The 12,670-nt window shown below is 46.5% G+C and overlaps 6 protein-coding genes across 6 annotated transcripts; 1 reads left to right on the forward strand and 5 right to left on the reverse strand.

The window, feature by feature from the left end:
• Positions 1 to 636: 636 nt before the first annotated feature.
• N7495_007577 (putative DNA helicase) lies at positions 637 to 2,983 on the reverse strand (the record flags this gene model as incomplete). The annotated part of the gene is made up of 5 exons (XM_057210228.1): positions 637 to 721; positions 791 to 851; positions 904 to 2,318; positions 2,374 to 2,406; positions 2,457 to 2,983. 5 exons carry the CDS (start codon positions 2,981 to 2,983, stop codon positions 637 to 639), a joined length of 2,121 nt encoding a protein of 706 aa, XP_057059771.1.
• Positions 2,984 to 3,215: 232 nt separating this feature from the next.
• N7495_007578 (endonuclease III domain-containing protein) lies at positions 3,216 to 4,508 on the reverse strand (the record flags this gene model as incomplete). The annotated part of the gene is made up of 1 exon (XM_057210229.1): positions 3,216 to 4,508. One exon carries the CDS (start codon positions 4,506 to 4,508, stop codon positions 3,216 to 3,218), a length of 1,293 nt encoding a protein of 430 aa, XP_057059772.1.
• Positions 4,509 to 4,688: 180 nt separating this feature from the next.
• On the forward strand, positions 4,689 to 5,251 carry pex4 (putative ubiquitin conjugating enzyme (UbcJ); the record flags this gene model as incomplete). Its single annotated transcript, XM_057210230.1, has 2 exons — positions 4,689 to 4,845; positions 4,914 to 5,251. 2 exons carry the CDS (start codon positions 4,689 to 4,691, stop codon positions 5,249 to 5,251), a joined length of 495 nt encoding a protein of 164 aa, XP_057059773.1.
• Positions 5,252 to 5,655: 404 nt separating this feature from the next.
• Positions 5,656 to 6,558, reverse strand: N7495_007580 (putative GPI anchored cell wall protein (Dan4); the record flags this gene model as incomplete). The annotated part of the gene is made up of 1 exon (XM_057210231.1): positions 5,656 to 6,558. One exon carries the CDS (start codon positions 6,556 to 6,558, stop codon positions 5,656 to 5,658), a length of 903 nt encoding a protein of 300 aa, XP_057059774.1.
• Positions 6,559 to 9,854: 3,296 nt separating this feature from the next.
• N7495_007581 (uncharacterized protein) lies at positions 9,855 to 10,295 on the reverse strand (the record flags this gene model as incomplete). Its single annotated transcript, XM_057210232.1, has 1 exon — positions 9,855 to 10,295. The coding sequence occupies one exon, from the start codon at positions 10,293 to 10,295 to the stop codon at positions 9,855 to 9,857; it is 441 nt and encodes a 146-aa protein (XP_057059775.1).
• Positions 10,296 to 10,942: 647 nt separating this feature from the next.
• Positions 10,943 to 12,245, reverse strand: N7495_007582 (type I glyceraldehyde-3-phosphate dehydrogenase; the record flags this gene model as incomplete). The annotated part of the gene is made up of 5 exons (XM_057210233.1): positions 10,943 to 11,038; positions 11,089 to 11,296; positions 11,351 to 11,465; positions 11,523 to 12,092; positions 12,161 to 12,245. The coding sequence occupies 5 exons, from the start codon at positions 12,243 to 12,245 to the stop codon at positions 10,943 to 10,945; spliced, it is 1,074 nt and encodes a 357-aa protein (XP_057059776.1).
• Positions 12,246 to 12,670: the final 425 nt, after the last annotated feature.

A 12,670-nucleotide genomic window follows, 5' to 3' on the forward strand; every position in this document is an offset into this window, starting at 1 on the left:
ACAAACCATTGGCCACCTCCACTAAGTACTCCGTATACGGGTCAGGCTGCCCACACCTAAGCCCAAATCCAAGCCCAAATCGAAGCCCAAATCCAAGCCCAAATCCAAGCCCAAATCCAAGCCCAAGCCCAATTCCAAGTCCCAAGTCCAAGTCCAAGCCCATTCTCGGAAACGGAAAAAAAGGGGGTGAGAATGTACGAGTATCTCGATTGATGCTCCACTTGATCCACGAGCTGAGACGGTGGAGCAAATGCAGGTGAACGGACGTTTTGAAAAGGCTTCTAGGCGCATCCAGAATGTCCAGCGTCATTGACTATTGTCCACTTTCTGAATAGGCTATACATTAGCCGGTGAGGTTAGTCCAGGGTTGAGGGCTGAGGGCTGAAGGGGGCTCAGGCCTCAGGGCTGAGATCGTGAACAACGCATCTCTCGGCTTCGGGTCGAGATGCGGTAAGTAATTAATTAGAATAGCTTGGAGGGGGAAAGGGACGACTGGCTCCAGTAATGCCATGTAATATTAAAGAGGGTCAAATCAAGAGGGGCGAACAGCATTTCTGAAACATGCATGTCTCTGTTCCCTTCACCGCCTGATTATGCAATGTTCTAGTCGACTGTTATTTACTCCTAATACTAGTACTAAAGCAGCTCCCCGGCATCAGGGTATCGCAAGTCGGCATTCTCCTCCAAGTAATCCATCCAATGTTTTAGAAAACTGCTGCCACTAGATTCAAGATTGTGTCAATGAAATATAATGATTAAAATTACATACTCTCTCCCGTGGATCACTTACCGACTGATGGTTTCCGAGTCCCCACAGATACACAAGTGCCGCTTGGGGCGGGTCATAGCCACTAATAAGAATTAGCCATAACTGATATCATACATGGATGAAAGGGAAAATACCATTGAGCCTTCGCTTCTCTCCAAGAAATCCAACTTCATGCTCAGCGTTACTGCGCACAAGACTAACAACAACAGCTTCCTTTTCGCGGCCCTGGAATCCATCGATGCTGCCCAGTTCAAGTCCTGGATACTTTTCTCGAAGCATCTGGGACAATATTGCCCGCTGGCCGTTGTACGGGGTGATTACAGCGATGCTTTCGGCTCTGACACCCGCCTTGATCAGTGTATCGACGTGTCTGGCAACGACCAACGCTTCCATCTCGTTGCTCTTACTTTCGCCAAGGAAGCGCTCCTTCTTGTCTTCATCGTCTACTTTCTCAGGGAAGTCTCCGCCTTGCGTGTCCCAGAAGACGAGGGGCTCGCGGGTATCGTCTGTATCTTGTGCGTCAGGTAGGTCGGCTAGAAGACGGGCTTTGACAGAGTCATCGGCTGTCAACTTCCCTTCGTAAAGCTCTTCAGATGGGAAACGCATGATCTTCTCATGCATTCGATACTGAGTGGTCAGCATTCGTTTGATGCCCGAGCCATGAAGTATCAGTAGGCGATCGAACAGTGTCCTTTCCAACGAGAAGCCTTTTAGTATTTCCTTTGCATCGGGGTTAGTAGTCTTGTCGCCGGACTTTTGGTTGGTCGATTTGACAGTCGGCGGTAATTGTAGATGGTCACCGGCGAGTACCACCTTCTCTGCAGAGAGTAGTGGAATCCAGCACTGTGCTTCTAGCGCCTGACTCGCCTCGTCTATAATAACTATATCAAACTTCTGGTTCTTGAGCTGGTGACCTCCAGCACCGTGAAGAGTAGCCAGGACAACACTGCTCTCGCCTACCAAGTTAGCAACACATTTCGACTCGCGCACTCGAAATTCTTTGCGAAGAAGTTTCAAGTCGTCGTAGATAGCCCTTCGTTCACGACCGCTCTTCGTCTTACGAATACTGGCCTGTTTCTCGTCAATTTCCTTGCGTACATCCTTCACAATACCCGCAGCATCGGAAGTCTGCGTGAGCACTTCAAGGGAATGCTCTAGCACGGATGGTAGCAGACGAGCTGGATGACCGATTCGCACAACTGGGACCTTTTTAGGAGCTAGTCGCTCGACAATGTTATCAACTGACACATTGGACGGCCCACACACTAGAATGCGTTTCTTGCGCTGCACCATCTGCATGATGAGTTCGATAATGGTGTGTGTTTTTCCTGTGCCCGGAGGGCCGTGGATAAGAGCGATGTCTTGAGAGCCCAGCGCAAATCGAATGGCTTCTTTCTGGGATTCGTTGAGAGTGGGATCGCTGAACTCGATGAGACCTGCGGCATCGTAGTCCGGTTGTAGGGGAGTGGTGTGGCCAAATGCAACACGCATAAAATGAGAATGATCTACCTCCGTCATTTTCGTCATTTTCTCCATCGTCTGTCTCATGCTATAGATGAGATTAGCAATATCTATTCTTGTGCATCTTGTTCCCTCCAACCTACCGTCGATACGTAACATCATTGGCAAGTTTGATGCTGGAGCTAGTCAGCTTCAAGTGTCAAATGCAATGAGCCAGACAACATACAGCCACAGTTTCTTCCCCCAAAGCTCCTCAACAGATTCATCGTCCTCCTTAGAGTGGCCTCCATTCTGACCAAAAGCAATCCAGATCCCTTTATCAGTAACCCTCGTAACAACACCCTCAGGCCCCGCCACCTTCGCATCTTTCGCGTCTTTCTTATCCTTGCTCGTCTTTTTCGCTGCAGTCGCGATGTCATTCACACGAACGACATCTCCAACTCGGATCCCATGAGGTCCAAGCCGCGGCTGTCCATCCGAAGCGCGCGAATCACCATCTGTAGATTTAGATGCGATCGCGGGATCTGGCGCGAACTCGCCCACGACTCTACCCCCAAGACCTGTGCGACATTGCGACAGTATTAGACCCGTTAGTGCGTAGCCGGTGGCTTGGAGGGTGCGACGAGTGGATGGTGATACTGATGCAGCTGTGCCTGCGAGGGAGGAGGATGCGACTTCGGCTTCATGTTCTTGAAGGAGGAGGTGGAGCTGGGTTTCGGCGAAGAGGGGAATAGATATTGGTGCGGGAGCCATTTTGGAGGAGGATAGAAGATGTATTTTAGAAGTTCATAAATATTACTCTGCTCATCGCGAATTGTTTGGACAAAAAATGTGTTGCGCAGAATTGATGGTGGGGAAGCTCTCGGGGATAAAATGAAGCTCCGAGCTACGACCAAGCTTATGCCCATGATGTCAACAGACTATTCATATTTGATAATTATAATCAACTGTTTATATTTTCGGCTGTAGCAAACCATCTCTCGTTTCAACTTATCTCAATCTTAACCTTGGCTTCAGCCAATGGATCAGGTTTAACAACCGCAAGACCCTTAACCTCACTCTTACAGAGCTTAGTCCCAGCAAGATAACACTCACCACACCTCCGCTTAACAGGTAAACAGACCGTCTGCCCAAGTCCAACAAGCAACTTGTTAATCTCATGCCACTTATCACGAGGTAACCAAGACTGCAACGCCAAACGCGTCTCCTCAGGGTTTTTCGTCTTGTTCCATCCCCACAGATTGGTAATGCGGTGGACGTGCACGTCAACGCCGATACCTAGATCTTTTCCCCAAGCAGCGCTCATACAGAGGTAAGCCATTTTCGGTCCGACGCCAGGAAGACTCATGAGACCTTCTGGTGTTGAGGGGATATCGCCGTTGAATTGATCGCGTAGGATTAGGGCGGCGGACTTGATGTATTTAGTCTTGTTATTGTGGAAGCCGACGGTGCGAATGAGTTCGTTCAGTCTTGTCGGATCGACAGCGAGGATATTCTTCAGGTTAAGCGTGCTGTCCTTTTCGCTGTCTTTCGATTTGATGGTGACGCCGTCTTCTGATTTGATATGCGATTCGACCACATCCTCCAATTTGATCTCATCTTCTGCTTTGATTTCGCCCTCAGTCTTGATTCCATCCTCAGCTTTTATCGACTGGCCCAACTCGGTATGTAGCCTCTGCATCGCAACGGCCGTGACAGTATCCTTGGTCTGCGACGAAAGCATCAACGCAATAAGAGTCTGGAACCTCCGATCTTTTGGTCCAGAAGGCCTCCAGTAGAGCTCCGCACAGCCCATAGTATCAACAGGAGCAGTAGGGTTATCAGCGCGCATCCTCTTGACAGTATTGTACATAACCTCCCAATCAGACGGCGGCTCGACAACGACCGCACCATCGACATCACGAGTTTTCCTCGCGGGCATACGCCGCGTCCTAGCAGTCTTAGGTTTCACCTCCTTCTCTTCCTCTTTGACAGCATGCAGGACAGACGGACTCGTACTGCGCTTTTGGCGTTTGACTCGTGGTTCGATCAGGTCTTCGATGTCTGCTGTACTGACCGATGAAAGAGAGGACTCATCATCGGAGACAGGCCGTTGGAATTCAGATATGATAGACTCGGTCTTTACGATCGGAGACTCGGTTTTTACGCTAGTGTCAGCATCGTAGGCGAAACTGCGCAGCGCAGTGTTGACCGAGGTGTTGCTTCGCGTCTGGCGTCGGGGATTAGACAGCGATTGTAAAGCTTTCGCCGTGTCCTTTGAAGCGCGCGAAGTGCGCATGATGAATTAGTAAATAAAGGGGATGGAGTGTGGCGATGACTTGGATCGTGGATTGGGTGAGCCGTGAACCGAGGAAAGTAGCGAGGTTCCTCCAGCCTCGGAGTTCAGTGTTACACTTTCGGACTCTTCCCTTAATAACCTCCACATTCTAGTTACTCCACACACATTCCAATTCCAGTCATGGCGTCTAGTTCAACGACACAACGACTCCTGCGCGAGCTGAAGGATTACGCTAAAACGCCCAACGAAGCACTATTACACCTGAGGCCGGTGGATGACGAGGACCTATTACGCTGGGAGGCAGTATTGAAGGGCGTAAATGGGTCACCGTATGAGGGTATGTCTTTGTCCCGGTTCATCTATTACTATCTACGTCTAAAATAAAGTCTTACATGATTACTATAGGCGGTCTTTGGCACCTTCGCATCACAATACCACCAAACTACCCTCTCGCGCCACCGACAATCCTGTTCACGACGCGCATATCGCATCCCAATATCTCTTTTACGACGGGCGAGATATGCTTGACACTGTTGACTACTGAACACTGGAGTCCGATCTATACGATTTCCACTACCCTCACTGCCATCCAACAGCTCTTAACGGATCCACAGCCTGATTCTCCGCTTAATGTTGATGTTGCCGCGCTGCTGCGCGACGGCGATATCCCTGCTTGGGAAAGTATTGTGCGATACTGGACGGGCGAGGAGCGTTGGCAGGGCTCTGGGAATCTTGTTCAATGATGAAACATAATCGCGAGTCATTTGAACTCGGTCGCGATAACCATTACAAATCCCTACATACTCTAGAGATATAAACTTACGCACTACATGACAAATCTATACCCTGGATGATATGAATCAGAGAATCAGTTCTTGAATGTTCTAAGTGTAGTAACAAATATGTTTTCGCCGATAATGTAATGCACCCTTTTAAACACGATGTATAGCCTAAGCTATACAGTTGAAACGGAAATGATCTCTCCCGAACGCCAAAATAGAAAAATAAGGAAAGGAATTTGTAGGATATCATGGAAGGATCGTGAGATGACCAAAGTCAATAGGCTATGCAAAAGGAGAGATGTTTCGCTGGAAATAAAAGCGCAATCAAAGAGTCAAGGAATGAAGTTGAATAGAGCGTGAATCCATTACAGAGCAATTGCGAACACGACAGCTCCGCCGACCAGTGCCACAATCTCGCGGGTCAGGCCTACAGTAGTCAGTGCTGCGGCACCGGTTTGCAATCCTGGCTTTGAGGTGGTAGTCGTGGAGGCGGAGGCTGCAGTTGGGTGAACATGCACAACTGTGACGGAGGTGATGGTGCTTAGGCTGCCATCGGCAAGAGTGGAGGTACTCTTGAAAGTTGAGGTGTAAGAGCTCTCAGTGGTGGATGTAGATGTAGAATCAGACGACGACTTAGAGCTTGTAGTCGTGGTAAGGGTTGAGGGGGCAGAAGTAGTGCTATGAGACGTAGAGGTTGTGGAAGTTTTGTCCGAGGTGGTTGATGTTAAGGTAGATGTAGAGGTTGAGGTAGATGTAGAGGTTGAGGTCGATGTAGTTTGACTGGTAGTAGTAGTCACCTCAGTAGAAGCGGGAGGAGAGCTTGAGGAGCTGGCAGATGACGCAGAGGAAGTTGGCTCTGTGGTAGTTGGCGCGGGAGTGCTTGATGACTCGGCCGAAGTGGCAGTAGTAGTGGTGGAATCGACTGTGGTGACAACCTCACTGCTGGTAGGAGTAGAGGCAGAAGAAGTTGAAGCAGCTTCAGATGTAGTAGTGTTACTCTCCCGTTTAAAGATCTGTAGCATGGATGCAGCATCTTTATCCTCTTCCTCAAGAGCCTCAACGGCAGTCTTATCAGTTGGGAACACGCCATCTTGAAACTTGTGGGACAAAACGTGGAGAGCAGCATGCACGGAATCAACATGAGCCAGCATCTCCTGAATAGATTGTTGGGAGAGGTCCTCATCAGTCTTTGTGGGATGATCCGTGGCCAGGACCAAGGACAAGAGCATCAATGACAAAAGCAGCTGGAGGAAGCTGACGCGAGGCATGATGGACAGATCGAAGTGGGGTCCAGAGTAGAATGTTTGAAATGATGATGTTCAGGATTGGAGATGATGAGGAAGATGGAGATGATGAGGAAGATGGAGATGATGAGGAAGATGGAGTTGAAAGGTGTGAGAGAAGAAAGGAAGATATGCTAATGATAAATAAGATACGGTAACATCAGATCCTTGTTTTTCCTTCAATACTAAAACAAGACCCGCTAAGACCAATCAGAAACTAGTTCAAGCCAAATATGACAAAGCTTTGAGATCTACGAACTCTTGTTTCGCTTCATCTCATCTTCACTGACACATTCCTCGAAATAATTTGATTTTATCCATAGTTATTCTCCTTTCATTATTCCTCATATTCTAGGAATGCTTCTTTGGAATTCTACAAAGTGGATACTACGGCTGAAAATAGTACCACAGCCCACTAGCCACTAGCCCACTAGTTTACTGGCTTACTAGCCCACCCGTTCTGTCATCATCATCAAACTAATTAGGAAATAGCCACAGAGTTACGCCGTACTACCTCCAACCCCTGAAATCACTGCAACCCAACACTAATTATGGAACCTCAGCGCTCGTAAAACATGTGGGCTTGATTCAGCCCAAATGTTAATTTCGAGTCAAGCGCTAGTTTCGTACATGTTTCAACGTCTATCAACTATTAAGCTTTATCAGCATCATCGATTTTAGTCCCTATTTTATGCCTTATAACTTCATATGGATACAAAAATAGATCTCAATATGCACGATCATCTATATGACAATGATCATCACTTAGCCAAGCCCATGGTTCAAAGGATCCACACTAGCAGTTGCTTATGTTTTTAGGCAAAACTATTGTGGCGCTTGTCATTGGTTTCAGTTCAATTTCAAGTCAATTTCAGTCAATTTCAGTCCTATGATTGTACCTACGTGGATGACATACATGGAAATTCAACGATATATACGGTGCCATACTCTAAATTCCCATCCATATGTGCGATGATTCTCGAGTCAGTTATATTCATATGCCAGCGGCGGATCTGGATCAACTACAGCGTAAACTGAATGGTACAGCCAGCGGATTCCTCCATAGGTCGTGAAGAACCCATAAATCCTTGTTACTAGGCCCCTTGCTCCAGGCTTTACTAGTAATACTATGCCCCTCTACAGGATAACTCCTTTTCCTATGGGTAGAGACCGAGAGTTCCAGAACCCTGTTGAACATAATAGAGTGATAGTATGCCTCGTTTGAAAGAGTGTATTGGTCGCTAGTAAGGTATGGGGCATAGTTCCATGTACCAACCAATCTCACACTTTCTGCATGTTCGATGTCTTTACAAGTCCTCAGGATATCAGCTTTTGCCTGGGAGTTGTAGCTTGCTCATAGGCATGTTAGTTTTTCCGTCCGATCACTTTTTTGCCGGTTCTCATCAAGCAGATACAGAACATGTCCGAGCTCTTTGGCAATGAATATAGCTGTAACAAACTTGTCGTTCTCGAGGTCAAGAAGGGAATGATCGTAAAGAAGTAATATGGCTTACTCGCTGGGATATTACTATCAGTCCAAGAATGGTCAGTTTTTTTTTTTTTTTTTTTTTTTTTTTTTTTTTTTTTTTTTTGAAACTGGGCTTGGAGCTTAGACGTTACTGGGCCTTCCAAAAAAAAACCCGAGAATCGCTTATTATGCAAGACCTAGCAACTGTTGTCATAGAATGTGTCATAGAACGATGCGGAAGAAGTTGTGACCAAGAGGGCTATAGGTGCAAGATACCAAAGTCGTAACATCTCAGCATACCCACTCGAAAACAAACTCCCCAGTCCGTATTTGATGATCCCTGGCTCGATGCTCTTCCATTCTTGGAAGGTTGTCCCTATCTAAGCATCAATATTTTTCTCATTCGGTCAAGGTGCCCGCCCACATCAGTTATCACCTATGCATTAGGATATGATTAACTTACCTTGGTGAATCTTGTCTCTTCGGCCTGACAGGGATGAAACCCCAGATCACGACTAGAACTGAGGTGTGTTATTGTAATCGCTGAATATTGTTACTGATACATTGAATTCCAGCTTCCCATTTCGGAGAATGAAAAAGGCCAAACCGATGAGCGCATATGTGTCTATAGATGCTGACATGGACATGTATTTCAGACACCCAGACTTGGTGTGTGAATTTTTGCAGTGGCCTCACTATCAAAGGCCCTATCAGCTGAGTTGTCGACTGCATTCCTCTTGATAATCTTGAAGATGATAGGACCATCCACACTATCTTCTAGCACAAGTTGGGTGTTTGCCCAGTCAGGATATTTCTGTCTACTGGTTAGCTACCGAATGAAAGAAGAATAATAGATATGGAGAATCGACTATTAACTCAAGCCACTGCTTGGTTTTCCTCTTTTCTTCGAAAAGCCAATGACTAACCTTCGCCCAAGCAAAAAGCGTAAGCCTCTTCGTCACTTGCGAGACGCTCACGCAGCCGATTATGAAAGGAATGAGCTGTCCAGTCGTTTTGATGGTGTTAACGCCATAGATATGGTTCCAGTGGATCGTTAGCTCAATGCAGACGATGAACCAAACGATGCTTAGAACGGTATAGGCGTTCCATATGAAACAGATAACTCGATGTTTAGACCTATTTCCACTGTGAGTTGGAAGCCTTTTCTCAAAAAGAATCTCCATCACAGTGTCACTCACTCGGCCTCTTTCCAACCTGACATCAATCCTGTACGCCTCACAGGCATTGTGGTATCTGCATTATCCTTCGTCACTTTTCCAGTTCCTAGTGAGACGCAGACCTTGATGACGTCTGGAAGACGGATTTCTTTTCTTTGCAAGCAGTGCATTAACTCGGGTCAGCACCGATTGAAAGCCCTCTTGATTACCAGAGCTAAACAGATAAATAAACTCTCGATATAGTAGCAGGTATGTATATAGCCAAAGATGTATCGTTAGAAGGAAGAGGAACATGAACACCGGGAAAATGCTAACAGCAATGATGATGGCAGCGACGCGGTTGAAAGTGACAATAGGGTTTTTGAGCTGCTGCCTAGAGAAAAGGAAAATATAGGGAGACACGCAGCCATTTCTGGGCGGTTGCTGCGCACCATTACCTGAATCATCAAACCAGAATGCCAAGTTATATGAGGCAAACAGGGCAGCTATCGTCATTCTCCAAATCACCCCCGACCAGGAGAGTCCAGGAGGCTTAAAATTCTTCAAACTCTTTAAGTATATCGACGGAAAAAAAATCTATCATGAAACACTGTCAGGAAGAGTGGTAGCTGACCATACCCGTAAAAAGAAATCTCTTACATCTGATTCCAGGACTTCAGTGCCAATTCCTCCAACACATTATGTGAATATGGCTCCTCGATTATGCGATGTAGTCTAATCCATTCAGCGTTCCATTCTGACTTGACTGCTCTGATCATTGTCTCCAGCTTAGCGAGCCGATCAGGGCTCATCAACCACAGACGTACGCCCAGCGTGCTGAGTGTAGTGATAAAAAATCCAAGCATAAACTGCAACATGATATACATCTCAATGGCTGATGAACCCTGCTGTGCTGCGATAATAGTTGCAACCAGTATAGCAAAGACAAATGTTGAGTTAGCATCGTAGGTGGCCTGCGCTGATTCTGGATCTAGAAGAAGACTGGTCCATGCTGAAACCCACTGCAGATAAACTCCAACCCGGATACCAAGACCATATAAATCGGAATTGCCTTCGAATGGTGTGCAGATATCCATTTGATCGGTTCTAGTTTACATCGAAAATGCCGCTGTTTTCAAGTGGTAGTAGTCTTTTGAATGAGACTATTCAGAGGGGGCTCAAGCAGCGCGAGAAATAGTTCACAGCTGAAAGAGGTGGAAAACATGATCGTCGATCGCGCTAACTACATTCATACTGATTGATATATTCAAAGATGCGTTGAGGTAGAAGAGGCTGTGAGCACAAAATCTGCGCCACCCCCTCATGCTCAGCCCCGAGATGACGGTCCTATTATAGCCTTATGGCTTCTCCAGGTATACCTATAATTAGCACAATGCATGGACAGCTTATTGGATCACGTAGTAAGAAAATATTGAGTCGAAATCAAGGTCCCAAGAGAACCGCTTTACTGCTACATATCTACATGACTCCATTGTCTTTACCAAGACATTCGATATCGAACGAAAAAGTTTGATTATACAGGTGCAGCCACCATAGTCTGAACCTTACTATCTCAAGTGAAGGCGACGGTCTTCGATACCAATAGTACACCCTGAGCCCACTACTGTCAAGATCATGTGGAAGTAATTAGGCAAAATTAGTTCTATTTAATGGTATATTCGCTGCGAGGCATTTTTCAGTATGCCCGCTTCTATAATGAAGATCCAACTTGTGAAGAACACAATCAAGCAATCTCCTTGAAGTGAACCAAGGTTGTCAAGTCAAGCAGTCTGCTCGAGTAACCCCACTCATTGTCATACCAAGCCATAATCTTGAAAAACTGTCCGCGTATCAGTAAACATGTTGAGTTTTCGGAGGTAGTATACATACTTGTGGGTTGAGCTCCGCACAAGCGGGTGCATCAATAATGGCACTGTATGGGCTACCATTGTAATCGCTGCTCACAAGCTCCTCATCTGTCACTTTGAGGACACCGGCCAATTCGGACTTGGAAGCCTTGCGGAATGCAGAGAGAATTTCGGCGAGTGAGGTTGGTGTTTCGGTGCAGATGGTAAGATCAATCATGGAGACGTTGGGGCTAAAGTGGGTCAGTTCCTGATCATTAGATCTTTTATATTATAGAGAAACTTACGTTGGTACACGGATCGACACTCCAGTCACCTTGCCCTGCAGCTGGGGCAAGACAGTAGCAATTGCCTTTGCAGCACCGGTTGATGTGGGGATGATATTGTTGAAGACTTGGCGACCTAGTTGCAAGCATTTGTTAGACACTTGTATGAATTACACTGATATATGAATCCCACCTAGACGACGGTTCTTCTTGCTATAGCCATCAAGAACTTGTTGGGATCGTGTAGCAGCGTGCACAGTTGTCAAGAAACCCTGTGTAATACCAAAAGACTCGTGAAGAACCTTTAAAACAGGAGTGACGCAGTTGGTAGTGCAGCTAGCATTGGAGATAACGCGGCATTCCTCATTCGAAGTATAGGTGTCGTGGTTCACACCAAAGACAAAAGTGGGTGAATCTGAGCTAGGAGCAGAGATAATCACACGCTTGGCTTGGCCGTAGGTAATATGTTCAAGGGCGAGGTCCTTTTTTGTGAATTTTCCGGTGCATTCGAGGACGTAGTCGACTTCCAGGGATGCCCAGTTCAGTTTCTTCAGGTCACGTTCTGATGTGAGGGCGATTCTGTTGCCTTCGATGGAGATAAATTTGTCTGAGATAGCTTTGATTTCGGTTCGCTCGTCTAGATCTCCCATGGATGAATCGTAGCGGATGAGGTAGATTAGGTCTTCAACGCTGACGCATGTGTGGTTGATGGCGACGATTTGCAGGTCGGAACGGCCTAGAGCGGCGCGGAGAACATTGCGTCCTATAGGTGAATGTGTTTAGTAGATGTTCAGCAGTTAAACGAAGTCATATCTTCCAAGATTCACTAACCAATACGACCGAATCCATTGATACCAACCCTACAACCGGAAGGTGAGGTTGTGTGGCTGGCGATATCGTTGATTGAAGGTGTCATAGCAGGAAAGACTAGGTATAACTACGCGAGTAAAAGAGTAAAAGAGTAAAAGAGCCTTGAAACCTTAAGGAATTGTTTGTATTCGAAGAAACTTTGAAGTTGATTCTACATGCGAGCTCTGGGAGAACGATTCTATAAGTACACTACCTAAGTATGGCCCCAATATAAGTCCGGGAACACCCGTATCAAGCACTAATAGTATTTCGGCTTCTCAGATCCCCTTTCCATCATTTTTGGAGGAATCAGTAATCTATTCCATAGAATTAAACTAATGCTAACCGAAACATCATATTGGCGGGTACCGCCATCGGATACACCACAATATCAACCAATGATATCACCGGTTCTCGCCGAAAACCTGCGCTCCATTCCCGGGGAGAACCTCCCGTCATACAGATGCTGTGACGCAGCCCACGTCTGGGTGG

This window comes from Penicillium taxi, assembly GCF_028828555.1.
Source record: "Penicillium taxi strain IBT 34144 chromosome Unknown utg000005l_segment0_segment0, whole genome shotgun sequence".
Lineage (NCBI taxonomy): Eukaryota > Fungi > Ascomycota > Eurotiomycetes > Eurotiales > Aspergillaceae > Penicillium > Penicillium taxi.